This window comes from Vespula vulgaris, chromosome 1 (genome assembly GCF_905475345.1).
Source record: "Vespula vulgaris chromosome 1, iyVesVulg1.1, whole genome shotgun sequence".
Classification (NCBI taxonomy): Eukaryota; Metazoa; Arthropoda; class Insecta; order Hymenoptera; family Vespidae; genus Vespula; species Vespula vulgaris.
The window spans coordinates 7683727-7709186 of record NC_066586.1 but is presented as its reverse complement, the minus strand read 5'-3'; the positions used below and the strand labels follow the sequence as shown (position 1 = coordinate 7709186).

At 32.7% G+C, this 25460-nt stretch overlaps 5 protein-coding genes across 10 annotated transcripts in view; 3 read left to right on the top strand and 2 right to left on the bottom strand.

Moving 5' to 3' along the window:
- LOC127063964 (WW domain-binding protein 4) overlaps window positions 1-694 on the top strand; it is a 42307-nt gene extending 41613 nt beyond the window's left edge. Inside the window, exon 7 of the mRNA XM_050994362.1 lies at window positions 40-694. Coding sequence (XP_050850319.1) covers window positions 40-259 — 220 coding nt within the window. The 3' untranslated portion in view covers window positions 260-694. The remainder of the gene's footprint in view (window positions 1-39) is intronic.
- LOC127063948 (facilitated trehalose transporter Tret1-like) lies at window positions 338-5744 on the bottom strand. Its single transcript, XM_050994327.1, has 4 exons — window positions 3457-5744; window positions 2665-3232; window positions 2321-2522; window positions 338-1780 (listed from the first exon to the last, which is right to left on the bottom strand). The coding sequence occupies exons 1-4, from the start codon at window positions 3521-3523 to the stop codon at window positions 1172-1174; spliced, it is 1446 nt and encodes a 481-aa protein (XP_050850284.1). The 5' UTR covers window positions 3524-5744; the 3' UTR covers window positions 338-1171.
- A 339-nt stretch (window positions 5745-6083) lies between these two features.
- On the top strand, window positions 6084-9090 carry LOC127063993 (protein-L-isoaspartate(D-aspartate) O-methyltransferase-like). Of its 2 annotated transcripts, none has more exons than XM_050994436.1 (6): window positions 6084-6222; window positions 6576-6642; window positions 6702-6841; window positions 7538-7763; window positions 8100-8185; window positions 8255-9090. In XM_050994436.1, exons 2-6 carry the CDS (start codon window positions 6588-6590, stop codon window positions 8435-8437), a joined length of 690 nt encoding a protein of 229 aa, XP_050850393.1. In that variant the 5' UTR covers window positions 6084-6222; window positions 6576-6587; the 3' UTR covers window positions 8438-9090. The 2 variants fall into 2 exon arrangements, with proteins under 2 accessions (XP_050850393.1, XP_050850402.1); XM_050994445.1 differs by having other exon boundaries at window positions 6095-6222; window positions 6564-6642.
- A 197-nt stretch (window positions 9091-9287) lies between these two features.
- Window positions 9288-10560, top strand: LOC127064004 (NADH dehydrogenase [ubiquinone] 1 alpha subcomplex subunit 6). The gene is made up of 3 exons (XM_050994453.1): window positions 9288-9647; window positions 9974-10089; window positions 10261-10560. The coding sequence occupies exons 1-3, from the start codon at window positions 9521-9523 to the stop codon at window positions 10387-10389; spliced, it is 372 nt and encodes a 123-aa protein (XP_050850410.1). The 5' UTR covers window positions 9288-9520; the 3' UTR covers window positions 10390-10560.
- Window positions 10561-10781: 221 nt separating this feature from the next.
- LOC127063917 (receptor-type guanylate cyclase Gyc76C-like) overlaps window positions 10782-25460 on the bottom strand; it is a 73159-nt gene continuing 58480 nt past the window's right edge. For all 5 annotated transcript variants that reach the window (XM_050994248.1, XM_050994240.1, XM_050994279.1 and 2 more), the window contains 16 exons: window positions 17024-17330; window positions 16638-16784; window positions 16271-16464; window positions 15992-16151; window positions 15674-15828; window positions 15154-15441; window positions 14711-14971; window positions 14569-14640; window positions 14314-14482; window positions 14089-14238; window positions 13632-13971; window positions 13410-13533; window positions 13236-13334; window positions 13014-13158; window positions 12668-12924; window positions 10782-12565 (listed from right to left, as the gene is read on the bottom strand). In XM_050994248.1, the coding sequence (XP_050850205.1) occupies window positions 11651-12565; window positions 12668-12924; window positions 13014-13158; window positions 13236-13334; window positions 13410-13533; window positions 13632-13971; window positions 14089-14238; window positions 14314-14482; window positions 14569-14640; window positions 14711-14971; window positions 15154-15441; window positions 15674-15828; window positions 15992-16151; window positions 16271-16464; window positions 16638-16784; window positions 17024-17330 (3783 nt within the window). In that variant the 3' untranslated portion in view covers window positions 10782-11650. The remainder of the gene's footprint in view (window positions 12566-12667; window positions 12925-13013; window positions 13159-13235; window positions 13335-13409; window positions 13534-13631; window positions 13972-14088; window positions 14239-14313; window positions 14483-14568; window positions 14641-14710; window positions 14972-15153; window positions 15442-15673; window positions 15829-15991; window positions 16152-16270; window positions 16465-16637; window positions 16785-17023; window positions 17331-25460) is intronic.

The following is a 25460-nucleotide window of genomic DNA, read 5'->3' as shown; positions in this document are numbered from 1 at the left end:
ATATGTATCACTTCGTTATTAATAATACTCTTTTTTCAGAGAAAGGAAGCCTGTAGATCTTCAATTGCCGCAGCAAAAGCAAATACAGTTGCCTACTTTCGAAACATCTGAACCACCTCCGCCCCAAAGAATCTTCAAAGAGAAAACTATTACAACTATATCGACAGGAGATAGTGACGAGGAGGATTCGTCGTTAAGGACCTTTAAAAAACGGAAGATAGGAAATAAGAATGTACGAAAAAGATTGGACGACGATTAATTTTGTTAGAATAGTTTGAGTATATTTCGGTTCGAAGATAACGAGAATGCTCTTTTTCTAATAAAAATTTAAAAAGAATTGTAATAATATTAAATTTTAGTAAAAATTAAAATTTGTACATCTCTTCATAACATAATTTCTATTATTGCAAAGTATTCTTAAAGAAAAACAAAATTATTACTTATTATATTTTAATATGTTTTTAAGACTTATGTAATAATTTTCGTATACACGCACACACACACACACATATATACATACATACATATATATACATATATATATACATATATATATACATACACACACACACGCGCGCACACATATATATATACTAAGCTCTTTTCGGGCATTATAATTTAATTAATAAATAAGAAGAAAATGTAGAGATAGAAAAAGCAAGTGGATACAAATATAAAATACTTGTAATAATTATCATCGCTGATTTTTTTACCATATTATACAAAACATTGAAACATTCACCTAAACATTGTATTTATAGGTTTTAGAACGAACACTATTTGGGAAAAATACAATATTATTTAAAATATAGTGTGATTTGTCTATAACACACGAATATTTCTTTTTTCAATATCCTTCAATCATATCTTATTTATCCTATATAATCTATACTTATATTATTGATATAAAATATTATTGTAATATATATGTATATATATTCTTTTTTAAAAGTAAAATATTCTTTGTACAAAGTTCAAAAAAACGATTCGCAAAAATCGGTCCAGCCGATCGATATACTTCATACATAACAGCTAATGAAGCACTCATTGCACAGCCAACAAATCAATGTTCACTTTCTCAACAATCTTTACTTATTATTATCTAAGGAATTTTCGATTCATCTAAGAGAACGTCCATTTTCTCTTCAATTATAGCAATCTCTAACGAACGTCATGCATGCGTCGTTGAAATCTTGATATCACCGACCGTCGAAGCCCAAGAATGCCCGCCATTTAATTCATTTAAAATATCTTCTCGCGACCTTCCCTTCGTTTCTGGTATAAAAACGTAAATGAAGATGAAAGTTAAAATACAGGAAGTGCCCAAAATAAAGAAACATCCGAACATGCCGATCAGATCCACCAAATTCGCAAAGAATTTCACTACCATGAAGGCAATGATCCAAGTAAAGAGAAGAGTTATTGCAATTGCTAAACTGAAAATATCCTGTTCGAATATTTCAGAGCAAATCACATAGGGTCCAGGACCCATACCCAAACAATAGGTAATCACATAAACCGATAAAGCTACCACAGGTATCCAACCAAATACAGAAATGTCATAATTTAATTCTTGAAGATAGCAGAAAGTACCAAGGACGTAATGGCAAATGCACATCCCCATACAGGATATTAATAGAAGAGGTCTTCTACCGGTTCGTTCCATCAGTGAAGTTGATAGATAGGATCCTATAACTTGTATGGCACCTACGGTGATCGCAGCTGTGTTTGGTGATAACGAACTCCCTGATATACGAAAAATCGTCTCAGTATAGCTTATCTGTAAAAAAAAAAAAAAAAATCATATTTTATTAGTGTACATATTATTGGATCGATTTATAAATAAGTGCAATTCTAAATAAGAAATTTAATATGATAAAATTCTTATTCATTCAAATCAATAGTTACGAAAAATAATAATAATAATGTGTATTATAAAATATTGCATTTATTAAGATGATTTATAAATAAGTAATAAATAATTCTTACTTATAATGATACTTATTTATAAATCAAATCAAACGTATATTAGATGATTGTATTCAGAAAAAATTATTTAGGATAGGCTCTATCTTCAAATGTCGTCAGTAATTATTAATGTCAGATAAGAAATGACGAGTAAATGTCAAAAACGTAACATTTATTTATCAGGCGCAATGATACTTGCAACAGATTTATGCCTCATATCGAGACGATAACGTTAAAAAGATTCAATGGAAGTCAAGTAAATCCTATTCTGCATTGTTTTTTTTTTTTCGATAATGCTTATCAAAGTTCATTCGTTGCAATTTTTCATCTAATAAAGTGCAGACGTGCTTACCATAGCGAATATACCACAGAATTGTTGACCACCGAAGATGCCTAGAGCGATTATTAATGCCTTGATTGTTCCTCTATTCCTGAAGAGATCCATGAAACCAACGGATTTAGTTGATGTTGCGGCTTCCTTCGCAGCGATCTGCAAACGTAGTAGCTCTCTCTCTACCGTCAATTGATGTCCCGCCCTCAACCACATCAAAGACCTGCAATAGAATATTCATCTTTACGTTTTGGCCGAACCGTGAATATATCCAACGTTTTTATTTTCTATTGATCGGATAAATTTAAAAAAAGAAATGTATCTAACTCGAACAACATAATTGAATCAATTTAACAGATACTCACCTATCAGCCTCACGAAGTCGATTATAGCGAATCAAATAAACAGGTGTTTCTGGTAGAAAAAGAAAACTTCCTAGATAGATCATAGGTAGCACAGCGATGCAAATATTAAAGATTTTGAAAGACAAGAAGGCACCTAATATGTAAGCTATCAGGATTCCTACGTTCACCACCAAAACGAGCAGACTACCCAGCATACCACGTATCGAGTCGCAGCAAATTTCGGAAACGTAAAGTGGAACTAAAAAGAACGCACCTGCACCCCCCACACCGGCGAAGAAACGTGCAATAAAGATATGTATTTGATCGGTCGCGAAAATCATTAAAAGAGAACAAGTCAAGAATGGTAGACCAAGAAGACAACCCGTCATCTTGCGTCCAAGTTTCTCTGATATTGGACCCATTATTGGAGTTGTTACAATTCCTCCTAAACACATAATTGCACTCAGCCAAGAAACTTCTTCGTTTGTCATTGCTATTATTCCAACTGGAGGATCTTCACTTTGTAATTTTGGTGCCATTGGTGATTGCCAACCGATCATTGTCCCATACGTCATGGTTGCTAGATTCACTGTAAAAAAAAAAAGAGAAGAAAGAAATATTACTCATTGATTTCTTTCTTTCAATTCGACATGAAATTCTTCTAAAGCTTTGTCTTAAACTGTCGAAAACTTTTGCACCGAAGTTTTCCCTTTTTCCTTTAGATATATCTCTTTTATAGCACTTTCTTCTCACTTTGACTTTCGAAGTTAAATAAAATAAGAACAAATTTAAAGTTTTACGAAAGATACTCACCAACCATCGCTGCTACAAATTGTCGAAACTTTCCTGGGTCATCCATTCGCTCCTTGATGTCCTCCATCGCGTTGAATATATTTAGAACGAAGAACTAGTCAATTTTTGGTGCACGATAAAACCGATTTACAAAGTTTGATCTTGATCGATAGAAAAAAAATTTTGTTTTGTCATCAAAATATGTAAAACGAAAGTGATTCACGATGACAATCGATCAAAACTGGAACGAGCTTATAATGAAAGTTAACCAAGATCGATCGTTCGATCGTTCGAATTCAACTCACTGTGAATAATCGAATCGATCGAAAGATCCTCGAAAAAAATCTATGAAAATCTTTCTCTTTCTATTCTTCTCTATGTATCTTAACCGAGGGATCGACTATCTGCGCTCTATGGGACGATCTGTACGTCAATTTATATCGGTATCGACAACCCCTTGTAACTGAACGCGCATGACTTTTTATCATATCTACTTGCTACGTGAACGCGCGTTCAAATATGTGTAAATGTATATCTTCGCGTATCTTCTTATCGGTTCTATAGTTCTTAATGATATTTTTTATCTTCCTTTTATTTTTTTTCACTCCTTATAACATTTCCTGTAAAAGATCCTTGATCAAAGAATAATATTAATTATCAATCAAGATTAAAACCAAGGAAAATAACTTTCCTCATTCCTCGTGATTTTTGAAGTGATTTTTTTATATTTCGTGATTCTTGAAATCTCGATTATTCTTTGGAACTTCGAAAATCTCTTATCTTATGACATTTTCATGATCGTCATTCATGTGAATTGATCCGAAATTAACTTGTTATTGCATTAGATATGAAAACAGAAAACCACGTAATATTCCAATCGTTCTAATTAATGTATTTGAAAATCAAATATATCTAACTTCAGACGTTAATCATTTGTATTTCTTTTCTATAATTTGCATAAAAAATAATTAACATTGGAAAATTTTATGTCGAAAATATTTTAACAGTTAAGTTGAGTTAATTTTAAGAATAAAGTTAAATGAACGTAAGAATTGAGTTGAATACGGTTAGTAAATGGACATTTCCCTCGGGACCTTTCCCCGGTAATGAATTAAAAATAAAGAGATTTATGCGAGGATAACAGGAATCTTAAGAAAGGGCAAAAGTTCTTTGATATTTAGTAAAATCGAATATTCTGTAATGAAATATCATTTAATCATTCTATCCATTACGAAAGAACTTTGATAATTTGTCAAACTTACGCTGGTTATTCTAAAATAAGATATTCTAAAATAAGATATTCTAAAATAACTAAAATATTAAAATATTAAATGCAGTTCATGAATGAGATGATCTAATTTTTATTTTTTAAATATGATTATATATCAGATGTTATTTTTTTTGTTATATTTTGAATAAGTTTTGAATAATTTCATAATGCAAATAAAGATGTTTCCTATGAATTAATTTGCACGTTCTATTTTAATTAAAAAATTAGTGTCCTCCTTGTCAAAATCCTTCATGACTTCGAAATTTGAAGTGCGTTAAGTATGACTGTGAAATGTGAAGAATGAACGCGTTTGCATTTATACTATTCATGAACCTGTTACTTTGATATATTTACAAAGTCTGTATTAGTAATACGAAATTAAAAATAAAAATATTCTAATTACAAAGCATACTGAAAATTAGATGATAACAAATATTCGTTATCTTCTAGATAAAACATTTCATGTTTGGCGAATATCTCATAAAATATTTGTTTTAAAAGCGTAGATTTCTTTTTTCTTTCTTCTTTTTCTTTGTTTTTTTTTTTTGTTGTTTTTTTTTTCTTCTCAACCTTTCCAGACATCTCCGATCGTATCGAATTCATAACATATAAATGCGGAAGATCTCGTGGTGCTTGTTTTAAATCAATTTGTTTAAAAATTTAGCAATGAAGTTCGTCGATGATTTATAATGAAATCTTTCCGCAGTATCTCAGAAAAAGTTTAATTTATGAGTTACTCTACAACGATTATTTACGACATATGTATGGTTAATTTTAACGAGTGGAAGCTGGTGTGAGAGAATGTAAGTACCTCGTTAAAATTTCAAACACTCGCATGATACACAATGGTCTTTCCTTTTCAATCTTATGATTTCTATAAATTTACGCGATTTACGCCAGAACTTCTGAATTTTAATTTAAAAAAAATTTGCTTATATCGATTAAAGATCTTGGAAAATACGATAGAAAGAAACTGATTGTAAATGATTTGTCAAAAATGTATGCAAATATTATTCGACGTGTTAATATAATATAACACGTACCATTTAATCAATAAAAAATCATTGAATGATAAAACGAAAACAAAAAACGACACTTTTTTGACAAGATCATTAGATCGAAAAAATGATCATATATCACGGAAAAATATAAATTTCTGAAATGATCACGAATCATCCTTTTTACTAACAATTTCGAGAGTATTATCAATCGTTCGTATTTTTTTACAAGTAAACTCGCGTACGAAAAGCGTGGTGATCGTCGAAATTCTTTACTCGACTTCCGGAAACACTTCCGCGAGAACTTTGAAATTAATCTAAGGACTACTCGAGAAGGAAGGCCAAAGTGGGATCGTTGACGAACTCAAAACGTGTGTCCACGTCGTTCCCGGGCCAAATCGATATCAAGGCATTCCTATCAGCTGATTCTTTCCTCCCCTCCACTCTACTTGCTTCCATTCATGACACAACACACCCTAAGGGTCGCTAACTGTCAAGAAACGGTTGTAATAATACAAGGTACGTTTCAAATTATTCTCGAAAATGTTTTTTTACGTCTCTAGTTGAATATCAACGAGCTGTAGCTATTATTTCCTAGTTGAAAATTTGCATGTAACAATACACGATACAGCTTTGTGGCAAACGAAAGAGATTTATTTTGTACTGTAATTGTTAGGTTACGATTTCTTTTTTTTTAACGAAGACGTTCAAACAATGTTATTTTTGTTGCTATTATATATTTTATGTTTCTTTTAACGATATCAAAACTTTCTGTAATGTATAAATCTTTTTTCGTTAACAAAAGTTTATATTATTAATTTGTTTTATATATATACATACATATACATATATATATATAGTGGATATTGCAGCATTTGTGGAGCATGGCATGGCACTGCAATGGTGTAACAAATCAAGAGATGGTGACCAAGCTAAAAGGTAACGTAACGTGTTAATAAGTAATAAGAAACTTGTATCGAATTAAATCGTGTTTTTAGAAACTGGCATACTGGCAACCGCTAGAGCAGAAGCTGCTATGCTTGCAGTAGATAGAGCAAGATACTGTCATGAAGCAGATCCTTATCTTGATCGACCTAGAAAAATTGGTTACAATGTTACAATCAGTGCTCCACATATGGTAAGTAAATTTTTTCTTTTTCAATTCTGTGAATCATGAATTATGACATTACTAAAATTATAACATTCTATTGACATTGTATATTTCATCAAGGTTATGTTAATGTATGTAAAGATATATAAAGTCTTTAAAGTCACAACTGTGTCAGTATTCTGTGCCAATAAGAAGATAAAGCAATGTCAATATATTGATACTTATGATAGTCTTTCCATTTATTATTTGCATTTCAAGAAGACTGTCAAGACTAAGCACACAATGATATATCAAACCTCAATAAATATGATAACTAAAATTGTTCAGCTGAATTTATGCTCCTTAAAGACTCATTTTAATTAAATTAAAAATAATCTAAATGTTTGTATTAAGAAGAAGTAATGCTGATATTTCATCAAAGGGGTATCAGTTTAACCCCCTTATCATTCTTTATTACTTATGTTAAATAGATATCTTTACTGGCTATTGGAGATTTTCCAGACATATATTTACAAATGAACACATACATATTAATGTCTGTTTTTTACACAATATATATATATATATATATATATATATATATATATATATATATATATTTACAAACATATTTATATATATTATTTACAAACATTATGTGATGATTGAAATATTTCCTGAATATTCTACTTATTTTGCTTTATATATTAAAGGACGTATTTCGATTTTATTTCTATGTTTTAGCATGCCTATGCATTGTCGATCCTCTCCGATCAGCTCTTTGATGGTGCTAGGGCATTAGATGTCGGTTCAGGTTCCGGATATTTATCTGCTTGTATGGCTTTTATGGTTGGTCCTCGTGGACGAGTCATCGGTATTGAGCATATTCCCGAGCTAATAGAAGTTTCTACAAGAAATGTACGGGAGGACTGTCCACATTTTCTCAAAGATGGCCGTCTGAAATTCATTGGTAAGATTATTGGGACTAATGCTTGAGTAATGTTACCGCGTGGAAAAGAAAAAATATTCTATGATTATGATTATGAGCCATAACGGGAACTAAACAACATCCCTTCTGTAACTGTTTCTACTTCTTGCTATCATTATCAGGCATATCTGTAAAAAAAGGCAAGGGATAATAAATAATAAAAGTCTAGTTAAAATGTGAAAAACTCGTAATCTATCCACGTGGAGTAGGTATTACCACGAAGAATCAAACGGATCTCTGTCCATCAACTGTGTGACTTTGCTGTAATCATAAAAGATAGACTGGAGATTAACAACAGATCATTGTGAATGCAACTAGTGGGAGATGGCAGATTGGGACATGATGCTGACGGACCTTACAATGCTATACATGTTGGAGCTGCGGCTGAAACTCTTCCGCAACAAGTATGAAAAAATAAAGAAAAAAATCTTTATGTTTATCTATTTGATTATTACAATTTTACATATCTGTAGTTGGTAGACCAGCTAGCTCCTGGAGGTCGACTTATCTGCCCTGTAGTTGCCATTGAAGGTTTCCAAAGGTTTCAAGATCTACTACAAGTGGATAAGCATGCAGATGGATCTACTACAAAACAGAAGCTAATGCAAGTTTCGTACGTTCCTCTAACTGATCCTAGTACACAATTGCGTAACTAAAGTACTTAGTAAGCTTTGCTACAAGTCTATGATAGCAAAATGCTTACCAGTAATCGTTGATATTGGAACCACTGTGCTACTTTGTTTTATGCATAAGCAAATTATAGAAGTAGTTGCCCCTTTTTGACTAATGGTATATTAATAAAATATATTTTACTTACACCCTAAGTGTTATACTTATTCCTTATGACATTAATTTCTAAAATATAAAGACAAAGGAATTAAAATACTTCTAATTCGAGATATTTCAAAAAGTATTTGACAATTCAAAATAGCGATTAATGTGTTACTTGATTGTCTTTCGAATATACTTTAACAAAATTTTTTAAATGAAGTAATTTACATGAATGTAGTCTATTGATTCAAAAATACTTGCGTTGTATTACAATTATACAAATATACGTTACTTCGCAAGTAATATTGTTTGTCCAGATTTCACCGCAAAAAGATTGCTGCGTACAGAAACCCACTTCGTAGATAATAAAATGTGTAAAATTAAAAATAAATGAAAGTTTAATATTTCTACGCAATAAATTATTAAGAACGAAATAGTTGTAACACGTCGAAGGAACAAAATGAACTAAGCTTTTATCCTGTATGAATGTCGTACTTGCTCTAACATAAAAACAATAAATATGTACATATACCTATAATTTCAATTGATATTGTTTTTCTATCAAACAAAGCGCCTTGAATACTACACAAAAATGACGCCTAGTGGCGCGATAAGCGAAAAACAGGGATAAATTTATCAATGCGCATGCGCAGGCCGATTGTAGCATGAACTATGTAAAGTATATACGAACTTATATAAAATTTAATACATATTATTTAATACATAATATATAAATAGTGTCATCTGTTTATAAACTATGTGAGATAGCTTAATAATTTTTTCAAGTTTATTCGGCTTTTGTATCGAATACACTCTTTATTTTTATAAAACAAGATAAATAACGTGACTAAAGTGTATTAATATAAGCAAAATAATTTTATAAATTGTTCATTAAATATTTCATGGACGTCATTTTGGTAACTATATCTTTTCAAAATTAGTAGTACTTGGAATACGTAGTGTTCAAAATGGCTTCGCCCTCGGTTGTGCGGGTTACTCGTCAAGCTCGACCTATTTTATCTTCTAATCATGCTGAAGCACGTAGAAGAGTCTTAGCCCTTTATAGGGCTTGGTGTAGACAAGTACCTTTTATAGGTATGTAAAAACATTTTTGTTGATTACTTATTTATATTTGTATTTAAGTATTTATTGTGTTGCTTAACCTAAAAATCCTCATAATTTAAAAGAATGATTAAAACGATCCAAAATAAAGTTTTGTATTTATTTCGATTATATTTAATTTAACGCGAATAGTTTCTTCTTTAGATAGCATGAAATTTTTCTTTTTTTATTAATTTCAGGTATTCAAGTAATGTCTTATGTAAGCATATAGAAATATGATATACTTCTTTAAGATTTAATACTTTTTTATGCAATTATTAAACAAGTATTTATGTTGTAAATTGTTATTTGTATTACAGTTATTGATTACGACATACCATACACAAAGAAGCAATGTTTAGAAAAAGTACGCTCAGAATTTTTAAAGAATAAGTTTATAACAGACGTGAGAGTAATCGACTTACTGATAATCAAGGTAATAGTTTATGTATTATATTTTTTATATTGATATTTTACTTTATATTATTTATATTTAAATGTGAAATATGTAATGACTATAATTATTAATGAAACAAAAGAATGCTTTAATAATCTTAGTCCTTTATAACTTTGTTAATAAACAGAATATAATTAATGATTTTATTAGGGTCAAATAGAGTTGACGGAGGTAATAAATATTTGGAAACCTATAGGAAATCTTTTAAATCATTTTAAAGATACACATAATCCAAAACCAAAAGATTTTTTGGGCAAATTTTATGCTGGTCATGAATAATATGATCAAATATTTGTAATGGTAGTAAACATTAACTAATGGTTATAGCCGTTAAACCTAAAATTCTATATAATTTATGTAAGTACATACCGAATTTATTAGATCAGATACCAATGTATCTCTTAAAAGAATATTAAAATAAAGAATATCTCGTTGCTAATTATAAAAAAATGTAAGTGTGCATTATTTCAAAAGTTCTAAATGTTTAATCTATTTTTATAGAAAAAAGAATATTATGTATTATGTTACACTTTCTAGTTGGGTAGGTTTATATTTTTACATAAGGTAATAATTATCTTTAATTCACACTTTTTTTGCATCGATATATTATTGTTCAGTTATGTACATTTGACAACATCATATATTACTAAGCACCTTAGGTACAATCTAGTTCACTTTTCACAGCCATACAGATAATTTGCTTCCTTCAGTGAACGAGTTTAAAATTATAGATACACATACATATACACGAGTGTGTACACATATATATATGTACGTATATACATACATACATACATACATACATACATACATACATACATACATACATATATATATACACACGTATGCAAGTATTTACGTACACACACCATATGTACATACTTTAAACATGAGCATGGAGCAAATTGAACGATGTATGCGGAAGACGTACGTATACTCCAGCTGCGTTAGCCCATTTTCTTCAACGCAAGAAGTTTTATTATGCTAACTCGTAAGAGATCGGAGTGATCTCGCGCATCTTTACACTTTGGTTAGAACGATATTTATAAAATAATTTCTTGTCTGTCCTTATTACGTATTCGGATTAAAAATCTTAACAGGCAAGGCAACAGTCCTGCGCTACGTAAGTCACTTTCGGCATCGACGCTGACGCACAGTTTATATAGTACGAATTATAAAATATCTATGTAATAAAAATATACACTGTCGGTAACTTTCACACGCACATATATATATATATATATATATACATACATGCATACATACATACATATGTATATGATATGTAGATATATATGTATACATATATACGTATTATATATATATATATATATATATATATATATATATATATATATGTAAATTTCACGTACATAATCTAAAAAAACATGGCAACAATTAATCATGCTTATGACTCATAAACATAATATACATTATACACTTTCGTTCTCGATATACAAGATTCTTCTATTACGTCATCATAAACTTGTTTCCTTTTAAGAAGGAGAAGCGTAGTAAGGGTAATAAAAAAACAATTCATTCAAACTATACTCTCACGCTCTGACTGTATATCGTATCCAGCAATAACACCCCTTCTTAAAGAAACATCGCTATTGCGTAATCCATTACCATTAAACAGATTTACCAGCCAGCTTCTTATAGAATTTCGTGCGGAAGACTTTTTGTCAGGCACATTGTCCGTACTGGGAGCAGGTACCACTTGATCCAAAGAGCGCCAACGTTTCACCGGCAATATTTCTCCTATACAACCACTTTCGTCACCCATCAGTAAGGGAGTCTCCGCTTCGTTCGACGTTACGTCGGTGTGAGGTATGATTATCATATTGCCATTCGGATAATTATTGTTCAACACTTTACCGGTAAGATCGGTTTTCGAGTTGGTCCCAACACACTTGTCACAATTTTCCAACGATCGAAAACTCTTTTTCGGTTCCTTCCAACAAAAGTTCTCTTGTTCGAATCTCTTTGCATAGGCCTCGAATGGAAAAGGATCTAATGAACGAGATTCTCTTATAACCGTTTGAGATGGATAATCGCTAGTCGTCGAGGAAGACGCGATGATAGACAATACTCTTTCATTCTTTCGAAATTTCGGTTTAGCATCTATGAAAAAGTCGTCGAGTGCGAGTTTGATATTAACAGCACGATTTGCAGCTTCTTCCCGTAGTGGAACATTTTCCAATGTAGTCTTTGATAAGCTATCCGTTAAACAAAGTGGAGATCGTTCCAATTTCCGAACATGAAGTGATCTTGGTATTGGACTCGACCCACCGCATTGCGAGGACGAGTCGTCAGCAGCTGGACGTGGTACACTCGATTGTCTTCGACTACCAGCACCTAAACCAGCTAATAACGACGCCTGACGTGAATCTGAATTTAATTTTGGACTCCTTCTTGGTCTGCAGAAAAGTGGTGGAAGATCACCAACGTCCACCTATAAATGTTAACATATTTAATATGAACGTCTTACGAATATAAACATTTGAGTGAACAATGTAAGATAAAATTAAGAATGAAATTCAAATTCTTTTTATACCTCTCTTTTCTGAATAGCTTTTTCCGTGGCTCCTGTAAGCCAATAAGTTTTCACTTCGCCTTTTCCCTTCATATTCACCAAACCACGTTCCTCGATAATGTAACCACCTATTTTATCCAAAGCATCTTTGCATTGATTACTTATGTGAATACGTAATGGTTCACCGTTCGATTCCATTCTTGACGCAGTATTCACCGTATCGCCAAATAAACAATATCTAGGCATTGTTAATCCTACTACACCTGCGACTACGGGGCCTGCGTTTTTAAAAAATATGTATTACATCGTTTTACTTATATGAATTCCAATAGGAAATGTTTATTATTCGTTACGCGTTTTATTTTACCTGTGTGAATCCCAATACGAAGTTTAAGAGTTTCCTGAGGACGGTGAGCTATCGTGTGATGCTTAACGGCATTAAGTAATTCCAAGGACATCGACGCTATTTCTCCGGCATGTCGGTTTCCATTTTTTATCGGTAATCCTGACACCTAATCAACAGTAGTAAATCATGAGATTAAGATATTCATTAATAGATAAGTTTAATATCTTAGTATATCGTACTCACAACCATGTAGGCATCTCCTATAGTTTCTACTTTGTACACATCATATCCTTTGATTATGCGATCGAACAGAGTATACAGATCGTTGAGAAAGTTTACCACCTGAAGAAAGAGTGTAAAGTTTGTTAATTAGGATATAAGATGTAATTAAGAATAGTTCTATTATCTTACACGTACCTGGAACGGCGTACTTTCTGCCGACATCGCTGTGAAACCAACGATGTCGCTGAAATATATGGTTACCAAATCAAACGCTTCAGGTTCTACTCCTATACCGTTTGTTAAACAATAGGCAACCGGTCTGAATCAAATTAAAGAAAAAATGTATGAGGAACTTTATCTATTAATGATGATACAACTAACGTGTGTAATAAAGAAAATATTGCAAATAAGACTCACTCAGGTAACATTCTATGTAGCAGGTCTTCAGTTTTTTGTTTCTCCTCGAAAAGTAAACGTGTACGTTCATTGACTAGATCTTCGAGATTGTTCGCATATTTCTCCATCATATCCATCATTTGGTCCATTATATTACGATGCCACCCAGCTTTCATTTTCTTTAATCTCGTCCTTATTGCTTTGAAGTCTGGCCTAAGTTCTGGACTTTCCGCCCAACAGTCGGTTATAGTACTAACGATATACTCAGCACAATCTGCCTCAGACTCGGACAGTATCTCTACGTTAGGTCTAAACGGTGGTTCACCATCTTCTGGGAACCTTTTCACTCGGTCTATGATTTCTGTCAATTTGTTAACGGTCATATTTATTTTTCTGCAGCTATACCTTTTGGCAAATGCCGATTAACGAAAGACTGTCACTACAGTTTAAAATCTCTTTACAATTACGTGATAGTTACCTTTGGGTTCCAAATTAACACCTCCGTACGGTCCTTTTCGTCCAATTATTTCAAACAGTATAATAGCAAAAGAGTAAATATCTCCTTCCTGAGTGCCTTTGATCGGTGCATTAGGATTCCTCAGCAACTCAGGGGCTTTCCAAAACAGATCTTAAAGAAGAATTAGACATTGAGTAATCTTCGTCGAATAAAGTTTTTAATTTGTTTTAAATAGTTCCAACTTACTTCGATAATACTGATGTTCTCCAATGCTGTCAGACTCGGCACAGTGACGCATATCGTGTAAGCCAAAGTCAGAAACTTGGAGTACCCAACGTGATGTCACCACGCAATTGGAAGACTTTAGATTACCGTGACAGACTAGCACTGATGACTCGTGAATGTAAAGCATACCCTATACGACAGAAATCATTTCTAAAATCACTCTACGATAGCGTAGCACAGACCAATAAAACGCTGGCCATCAAAGAGATCGCTTACCTTAATGAGATCGTGAACTAACGACGCAATGAACATATCATCTAATTTTATATCTTCGTTCTCGATGATGTCCTAAAAAAGTTGGAAATAACGACGATTAAATGACTAACAAGGTTAAATAAACGGCACATTTAATACTCACATAAAGACTTCCTTTGGCACAATAATCGGTAATCAGCAAGATCCTCATCGGTTCTACACACGCACCGATGAATGAGTTCAGATTACCGTGTCTGATTTCACGAAGAATACGCATCTCCTTCATGACATCACGCGATATATCCTTCTTCTTTGAAAACTTTAACTCCTTTATTCGCACCATTACTCCGTGGTAATGGCCAGTTTGTGCGAACACTTGACCGCCACATCTCGACTCGTAAGACATTGCACTAACTAAACTTAACTGTAAGGAAATATAAAAATTATTAAATAAATATATACACATGTATATACATAATACCCTCTATTATATATAATAATATAAATTTAATTACATTGTTATATATAATTGTTAAATATATATCATCAATATTCGAGTGGAAGAGAAATATATTCGAATGGTAAAATAAATTCGAAGTCACTGACCTTACTAGGGGAAGACATCATATTATCGAGATGAGGATAGCCATGTATCTCGCCTGGATCTATCTTCCAGAGCAAACCTTCGATCTCCTGTTCGATCTTCCATCTTCGATAGATGCTCATCGTGATCACAGCGGCGCAGAATAATAAAACAGCGAGGACACCGGCAGCAACGATACTACGAAGATGAGTATCATCTTTGGGACAGTGCTCGTTGAGAAAACCACAACCAGGCTCGGCTTCCGGCTTGTTTTTACCTGGCCAATCCATAGACTCCGATGGTCTGTATACCTACACGAGATAAATATACTTTAATACTAGTTAAATATAGGTGGAGAGAGAGAGATAGAGACAGAAATAGAGATAGAGAGAAAAAGAGAGAAAGAGAGAAAAAGAGAATGACTTGTTTATAAATATTTCTTTTAGATATTAATATTTTTTTGTTTTCTTTTACTTTTTTTGCTTCATTATTATTACATGTAAAAGAATGATTCGCACGAATGCTATTAAACAACTCACTCACTAGAGTTTCACCTTGTTGAAACTGTCCCACAGGTTTCATTTGATAATCGCAGGAAAAGTTGTTGAAACGGAAGGGATCCTTCTTCAGAGCTAGCACCGAAAAGTTTCCCTCCGAATCTCCGAACTTATCCAACTTTATCGTTGCACCGCTTACACCTACGGGCAACGACAATCATATGTAAATAAGTAAATATCGAAAAAGTAGGAAAATTTTTAACATTGAGAAAATCTTTTAGTTACAATCAGATTGAAAGAAAGAAAGAAAGAAAGAAAAACAAAATAGTAGTCGAGTCTCGATTATCAGATTATACGTACTTACTTTGATACGTATGATTTTTTATGATCGTCTCTATTATTTGCGTTCCATTGTTAACGATATCCTGGAGACTATGCTCCGGTTGATCTCGTAAAAGTTGGTCCAGTGCACGAGCATACAGCTTCACTGAGTCGTAAAGGTACGCTGCATGAATAGAGACATACTGTAAAAAACGAAAAAAAAAAAATATATAAATCTCTCTCTTTTTTTTTTTTTAGATACAGGAATCTCCTCGTTGCACTTTCCTTGTCCTTGCAATCTTTACTCATATCTTAAAAATACCTTTTCATACTTTCTCAGAAGTTCTGGAATAACGAAGTTGAACGGTTCCTTGTTGCTATACTCTCGAACTTTTTTCGTAAATTCCTCGTAATTTTGTGTGGGTGGCGTGGAAGCGACTACCATAAGAGATCTTGCCTTCTTTAGAAAATCCTTCGGTTCGAGACAATTTTCCACGCTGTCGAGATGTTCCGGTTCTGAAAAGATTTACATAAGCAGATTAATTATGATATAATAATTTAATTCGTTTCAAATGGATTTCTATACGAAGATTATTGAAGATATTGACTTTTTTTCTCGAAAAAAGAAAAGATGTGTTATTTGAAGGCTCGATTTTGAAGAACGTCGTTTGAATAATAGGCATACTAACTCCATAAGTACTTTTGTGCTTCTCGTGGTGAGTATGTCATCATGTCCACGTGTATGACCATGTATTCCCCGTTGTCCAGTAACCTTTGATTTAGCATCGAATTCATCATATCTATTAGAGATATAGCGGTACCCAAAAAGATATATACTGAAACAATAGATAAGAAATTTTTCATTGATCGATTTTCTGAAGATTAAAGTTTTTTGTATGTAATCGGATCTTCGTCGAAATCTCGACTTCGTTAATTTTTGTGAAACGTTGAAAAGTGAAATTTATGAAAAATAATTAAACAAATATGATCGTGCGAATTGTCTATACTCGTTTGAGATACGAAAAATTATGGAATCGTAAAATTTAAAGAAAAGACAAACATAATGTAGACTGACTTCTCGTCATATTTTTGGTCTCCTGTATAAGTTGGAACCATATGCTGACTTGACAGCACGGCAGCCTCTCCTCGCAGCAAGTGTGACGATCCTCGACGGTCCTGTAGTGATTCACCGTCAGATTGTGCTTCGTCGCCTGTTCTTCGAGCGAACGAGCTACCGTCGACCAGGCGATTTCCGTTATAATCGTGAATTTGTTCCAGCCGTAATGGAGTAGAAGAGCTATCACCGACTTTGTAACTTGCGTATCCGGCGGCTCCGTTCTTGCAAAGGTGTTCACTTTCGAAGCTTTATAGTCCGAACATTTCTATAATAATAAATTGATTTATAGATCGTATTGAATTCAACTTGTGAGAGACGTGAGTTTTTACTTCATTTATATATATATATATATATATATATATATATATATATATATATATGTAAATCGATATATTGTTCTAATGTATGTAATCATTACTAAGAAGAAACATATGGAAACATTTAACTGTAAATAAATAAATTTTTATAAACATTTTCGCAACGAGGTTTACTGAACCAAACAGATTGAAAAATCCATGATATACCGACGAAGTCTCGTATAAAACTTATAAATTAAAGTTGACTTTAATTAATCCACTCGAGATAAAAAAAAAAAGAAAAAAAGAAATAAAAAAGAAGAAGAAAAAGAAAATTGCTTTAAATCGATGGAGTCATAAACGGTGATGATCGGCGTCGCTCTCGAACTCGCTCGAGTAAGTAAATAACCAGTTCGAGGAGTTAATAATCGTGGAATGCGCTGAGTTGGATCAAAGATACTCAAGGAATATCAGGAGATGTGGAAGATTTGAGTTTGGGAAGTTGAGTTTTATAGAATTCCGGATTATTCCAAAGCATATGAAGTGCAAAGTACCGTGCAGCAATCATAGGGAAAGACAAACAAAGAGAAAGGGTGAAAGATAGACAAAAAGAGAGAAAGAGAAAAATGTAGACGGCAAAGACAGAGAGATAAAACGAGAAAGAGATAGATAGAAAGAGAGAGAGAGAGAGAGAGAGAGAGGGAGAGAGAGAAAGAGAGGAGCGGCCAGGAGAGCAAGTCGAATGCACTCGTGGGAGAGAAAGAGATAGAAAGAGAGCGTAGCGGAGCAAAGTGGGCTGCGCCTGGTACCATGGTGTGTGGCGCGAGTTAAATATAAACTCGTGGCGTGCAAGGAAGGAAGGGTAAGAGGAAAGTGGAATGAACGGGCGAGCGAACGAACGGGTGGCGGTGGCGGCTGTGCCGCGAGTTGCTCTTCGTACCGCCTGAAATGTGACATGCCGCTCATTAACATATAAATTAAACGTGACAACTGAGGGTCAGTTCTTCTTCAAAAGTGTGTGTGTGTGTGTATTTATATATATATATATATATATATATATATATATATATAAATATAAACACACGTATATATGTACGTTTAAATATGTATGCATTCATGCATATATGTATGTATGTATGGAAAATGAGACGTCTAATTTATTGTTTATATTTTTTTATGATAGCATTTTTCTATGACAGAAAATTTTTATCTTATTATGATGTTATCAAATTTCAGAACTATATATATATATAGATAGAGAGAGAGAGATTTATCAAGAAGGTTTTTCACTTAGCACATAATTACTTTTAAGTAAAAAGAATTAATAAATAAAATTAATAGAATATATCGCTTGTATATTTATATACATATACACGTATGCATGTATATATGTAACATCTCTATCTCGATAAAATTTTTATTCATTATCTATCAGTTTTCTACAATGGTTAACTTTCGCTTCTTTGATCCTTGGCGATGACAGCAAATTTCAGATCGAGGATCAAGAAAATCTCGCGAACCGTAACGATCTGGTTCTGTAAAACGGTAAAGTGAATGATTATATGTTAAACGTAACAGTGCAGAAATTGCAGCCGGTGGTAGCTTGTTCTGTTCTAACGCTATGCGAGAACTAAATTGACACGACGCATACCGCCGTGACGGTGAAATCATTGTAATCGGCGTGTAAAACAACGCGCTCAGTTCGCAATTGACTTTGACGTTGCTTCTTCGGAGAGGAAGTACCATTACAAATGTAAAGATTTACATGTTGTTTACATGTCTGTTTTATTATTAATCGCATAAACGCTGCATATTTTATTTATATAATAATCGAAGATCATATTATCGATTTTTTTAGTCATCCCTTGATTTATTTAATACATAAATTACTTTTTTGTAATCAATAACTATATAATATAATTATAATTGATTAGAAAAAGTGATTTTAGATATCACTTTTTATTAAGCAAATTGAAAATTATTTCAAGGCATATATAAATATATATGCGATTATATATAATCATATATAGATAATAAAATTATTATATTAATAATAATAAAATAAATAAAATATATAATCATGTAGACACACGCACACACATAAACATAAAATTTATGTATACCCTATAAAATTATTAATTAGAGAAAATAATATTTTGATAAATTGTACATAATTTTATCTTACTGTTCAATCATTAGAAGCCTAATAAATCTATCTCATTAATAAAATCAATTAAATATTAGAATTTTTGTCGATGACTTTTACGAGTGATCGTGAATGATGTCAAAGATCGATTGATCGATCGATCGTTTTCATAACTTGTATCGCGTTTGTATGTTGTGTGATTTTGAAGATCGATCGAAGTATATGAAAGTGACCCGCTTGGTCGGTTTATCCTGCTTCGTCGACGAGGTGAGGTGGGCTTTGGTCATTGCCGGCTCGACGTGGTGTTATTCTGAGCTCCACTCGGCTATATTTAGACGAGACCACCTTGAGGGAGCTCCAGAGTCGAGATCTCCAACGTGCTACACACAACGGACGGGTTTCTCTCCTCTCTCCTCTCTCTCCGCCCCCCTCTCTCTCTCTCTCTCTCATCTGTGCACTCCCTTTATCTATCCTCTCTCACGTCCCAGTCGTATTCGTCTTTGAGTTGTGCAACGCGTCTCCGCGACCGTTTGAAAAACAATCGAGGAATCTCACTGCTCGTTTGCGGAGGCGAGGAGATCGATTCGAACTGCGTCACATGATCGATCGAACGATCTATCGATGTGAAATCTCTTGATCTTCGAAATCTTACCAAGTAATGGATGATTGTTTATTATCCTGATATTTTATGGTATTATGAATTCTGAAATATTGATACGATCAATTTTACTACTTGCTAATACCAATAAAATTGTATTATATGTATGTAACAAGTGTACGCATACGTGTATTCTATTTATAAATATTGTAATAAGCTTGTTATTGTATACAAAAGTTTTGTATATATTATGTGTTTTAAGAATTTGGAAATCAAATGAATTTTTTAATTTGATCGGGAACATGATGTTATTATAAATAATTACATAGGAATAATCGATCGAACATATATCAATTTATCGGATGAATTTTTGAAACAATAATATAACATTAACCTGTATAATTTAATGAATGAATGTCATCGTAGAGTAAAAGCATTTAGCGACATTAAACACCGGCTAAACGTGAATTGTGAAGTCGATGAAATCGAATTCCGGCTTGGCAAATGCGATACTACAATGCCATGACCTCCGAAGTATGCGTTCGGAGTGAAGATAAGCGATCTCTTAGGCTCGATAGATGGTTGAGCGTTAAATATCGTGACTCGTTACGTTATGTTACGAAGTCGAGTGTATATTATTGGTCACGTTTTTCGACCTCGTCGATTGCCTTCCTGTTCGTATGAAACGGAAGTCGCACCTGAAGAGGAAGACTTTAAAGGAAGTCCGGAATGGAATATTAAAATCTTTTTTTGATTTTAACTTTTCCTCTCAGATCTTTTTATATCCACTTTTTTTAATTCTTTTAAATACATGTAATTGTAAAATTACAATGTATCATTAAATTTACTGTAGTTTCCCATTAAACTTTAATTATGTTAATATTATTTTTTTCATTATCTACGCTTTAATATTATTTCTATAAAATAGCTGATATATTATCTTTTTTTTTCTAATATAATATAATAAATAAAATTTTCTAATATAAAATTGTCTAATACAATATAATAATAGAAAAAAAATAATATAATAATAAAAATTTCCTTTTCTAAGAAAATGTCATGCGTTAAAGAGTTAATCGATTTCAATGAACATTTAATTAATACGAAAGGTTAAAATAATATGTCCACTCAAATAAGATCGCGAATATTTTGAAAGGGTCTCGAATTACAATTTTTTGTGAGGAATCCTTATGACATAGTAATCTTCTCTCTTTTCCGGAAGGCAAGTGAAACCTGATACGGTCAAATGCCCACACTAAAGGTGTGCTCTGTCGTATTAACTCTTTGAGTGTTAAAAAGGATTTCGTTCGTGGCCGACGTTCTAAAGGGAAGCAAAAAAGGAAGAAAAAAAAAGAAAAGAATCCTTTCAAGAAGTAAAAAATATGAAGGGAAAAAAATATATCATTTAATATCCAGTCTTGAGCGATGAAAAATAAGATGATTTCTCCTACAAGTCTCGTGAACGATCGAATGATCTTTTTATCGAAAAACGACCTCGAGTTCTTCTTTGAAAATACGTAAGGATTCGTCGTCGATCTCGGAGAAGATCAAAGTTAGGAGCAATTTAATCGGCGTATCGAATTCTACGAGCGTACGAAGTACAGGTAAATTCAGAAGGATCAGCTTCCTGCGTTTTGTTGGTGTAAGGTGGACCAAAAATAAAAAGAAAAAGAAGAAAAACAAGTCGAGAAAAGGAAAAAGGAAATCGTAAAAGTTCCTTCGAGAGGATACCGATGATGGCATCGTCGAAAGGAGCCGATCCTGATGGTTGGAACGAAACGATCGCTTCCTGGAATTCGCGAGCGTGCGAACGGATCGGCGAATACGTTGTCAGAGTCGTTAATGGTGGCCATTAGAGTTCGGAGAGAGATCGTTTACGTTCGTGGACCTTGTTGAACGAGAACCGAGATAAATTCGTCGCTTTTCGACGATTCCAATCTCGTTTCCTTTATCCGTGGGAAGATTTTCAGATGGGGACAAGTCTCACCAACGAATTTCATTAAACATAGCAAAACGACCTCGTTTTGTTTGTACTTTAAATTGTTTTCCTCAAACAATCCTTAATGAATAATAAATTGATACAATGAAAACGATAGTTGTTCAATTTGAATCGATTATAAATTTTTTAAATCGTTTAGTACGAACGATTATTGATAAATAACGAATAAGTGTTTTGTTTTCTGCATTATGATTTATAATACCTATCAAAAAGGGGAAAAAAAAGAAAGAATTGTATGAAATCGAAAGAGAGGATAACAATTTCTGGATCGTCTGTCACTGTTAATTATTTTGACGTTTAAATGAAATAAAATAAAGAGAAAAGAGAAGCGTTTCAAATAATTTTAGAACATCCTCGACTTTCTGAGAGAAAGAGAGAGAATTAATAATGCTGAATAAATTATACATTCCCGTATGTCGAACGAAATTAACGAAATGTTCTTGACACGCGTTTAGCTAGCTGTTTTTCTTCTACTTCTCTCCAACGATTCGTCGTCGAACAAAACAAGTATCAGCGAGTTTATGAGATTTTTCAAAAATTACGTCATATTATACAAGAGAAGAAAAAACGAAACAATCGTATTTCGCGTCCTCGACCGTAACAGAGCTATTTTTAACCAGCTTACGGCTTTAATTCGCGTGCTATTATGTATGCGACCGCTATCGAGGGAATGTTCAACGATGCATTGAATGTTTGTTTGCTTTCCAGGTAATAGAACATTTGCCCATATAATCGTCCTTTGAATCTTTTAAATCAAAAGAAACGAAAAAAGAATAATTTACATTTATATTTCCGATTAACTCGAAACGACAAAAGTAATTAATCAAATTGAAAAACGTATCTCTTGTGAATAGTATCTATACGTTTTGATCGATTAAAAGTTACAACGAATTCAATATCAATTGATATTTTCAATAATTTCCATCGTCGATGTTTATCGAAAATTTTTCTTTTCCTTTTTCATTTATAATTAATAGAACATCCGACGAGCAAAAAGGATACGTTTTTATTAATTTAAAGTTACTTAAAGATTTATTAAATATTCGATCGATATTTCTGATAATTCCTATTGTGAAATGACCATTGAAAAATTCGTTGATTTTCTTACAATTTACAAAATATTCCATAAATCGATGATAATAGATTTTCCATAAATCGTTGTTTAAATCAAGATACATTGATAAATGATAAAATATTTTCTCGATCGTTATTTAAAATCATTCCTATCGATATTCTTTGCGACCTCCACGGTATTATTGTATATAATACCTATTCACTTAAGAATTCATACGTTGCTCTATTTATATTCTCACAATGTTCATTAGAATTTCCTTTAGCGTTCAAGAAAAGGAGGGAAAATTTAAAGACGTCGACTTTGTCGCGTCGCAGTAAAACGGCACGATAAACTCGCGATAAACGGAGGAGAGCGTTTAAATCTACAGCTATCTCTTTCTTTCTCTCACACATATACAGATAGATCGCACATATAAGAAGAGTTGGATCTTTGGTCGTTCAATTCTCCGGCAGTGCCGACGGCAACCGTTGCTGATCTTTCTTTTGAGAACCGTCGGCTTGCAACGAGAGCCAAAGGTCACGATCAAAAGGCATCGGCTGGATTGTGACACGCTTCAAGGACGCTCGTGGTGGCTCGAGCTCTACGAAAGAGAAAGAAAGAGAGAGAGAAAAAGAGAAAGAGAGAAAGAAAGAGAGAAAACGAGCGACGACGAGCTACGTCTTCGTCTTCGACGTCAAAGAGACACGCTGACGGAGTCTCGATCATTATCATCCTTGGGATCATTGTTCCGTAGTACACGTATATATGGATTTACACGTGTATGTACGTATGTATATGCGTGTGCATACGAGCCGATAGCCGCCGGCTGCGACAGGTGTTTCGGTGAAAGTGACAAAATATCGTTCGAACGTCTCGTGACTCTCGTCGATGATGACAGAACGTTTCTTTTCTTTCGTGTCGTGACCTTTAAAATATTTGAATTTTATCATCCCTTGTTTCTCTCTGTCTCCCTCTCTCTGCGTATATAAATATACATGCGTACTTGCACATACGTATTTATACACTTTTAAGTACGATATTTTTTTTTACTATTATGTAGAAAATGTAATTCTATATAGAATATTTTATTTTATATTGCAGTGAATATTAATGAATAATATCCGTTTATCTGTTTTTTTCTCCCTATCTTTTTATATCCTTCAATGGTATTTAAAATTTTCATCCATATAAAAAATTATATATAATATATAATATGTAATATTTTTGTACTTGGTTTAATATCGCTAGGGACGTGATTATATCTATCTATATTTCTTCTCTTCTTTATCTCTTTCACTGACATTCCTATATTCATACGAGATAAATAGAATTCCTCTGAATGCTGTAAAGATCGAAACGAGAAACGTTCGAGAATGCGACGCAACACAGCAGAGATGCTATATATATATATATATATATATATATATATATATATATATATATTGTATATAAAATAAATTCAAGGTAATCGCAGCAGTTCGCGAAAGTGCCCGTGATGAGTTCTCTCATTATGCAATAAACTGTTTCGCTTCTCGGAATTAATTACTCTCCTCTCTTTCGAGGGACGGTGACTCAAATTACAGAGTACTACCGAGCGTTCGACGATTAAACGCAGATCCTGCCAATTAATCTCGATCGATTGAACACAATCTCTCTCTTTCTCTCTCTCTCTCTCTTTTTCTCTCATAATCGTGAATTTACTATTATTATTTTTGTAGTTCTCTTATCAGCATTACGACGATTATTTCGTAATATCTATATTTGATCTAATTTTTTACTACATATATTGATTAGATTTTGATTAGAATTCATTTTGATTTATTTATTTAGTATATTTGTAGCAAAGAGAGAGAGAGAGAAAGAGAGAGAGTTGTTAAAATAATCATGTTATATTTCTTATTCGATAAATTACATTTTTGTATGAGTTAATATTAGAAATCTTAATATGATGTTTAAGAAAAAAATTGATTATATCTTTTTATGAAACAGTATAATCGGTCGTTTATAAATCGACGAAACTAATAAAAATCAAAAGAAAATATTTTTGTACGTACATGTGTACTATTGTACGTATATTCTATCAAATTTTGTTCGGCAAGATTTCAGTCTTAACAAAAATAAAATCCTTTTTATTTTCATGTTAGTCCAGCAAAAGGAGGAGAAAAATTTATTTAAAAAATTTGGAAAAAATAAGCGGGAATATTTGAATCGGATAACTTGTCATTTCGATAGGCGAGTACGGAGCTCGAACATCTGGCGGCGACATACGGCGCAATCTCTTCGCGCAAATAACATAAATAGA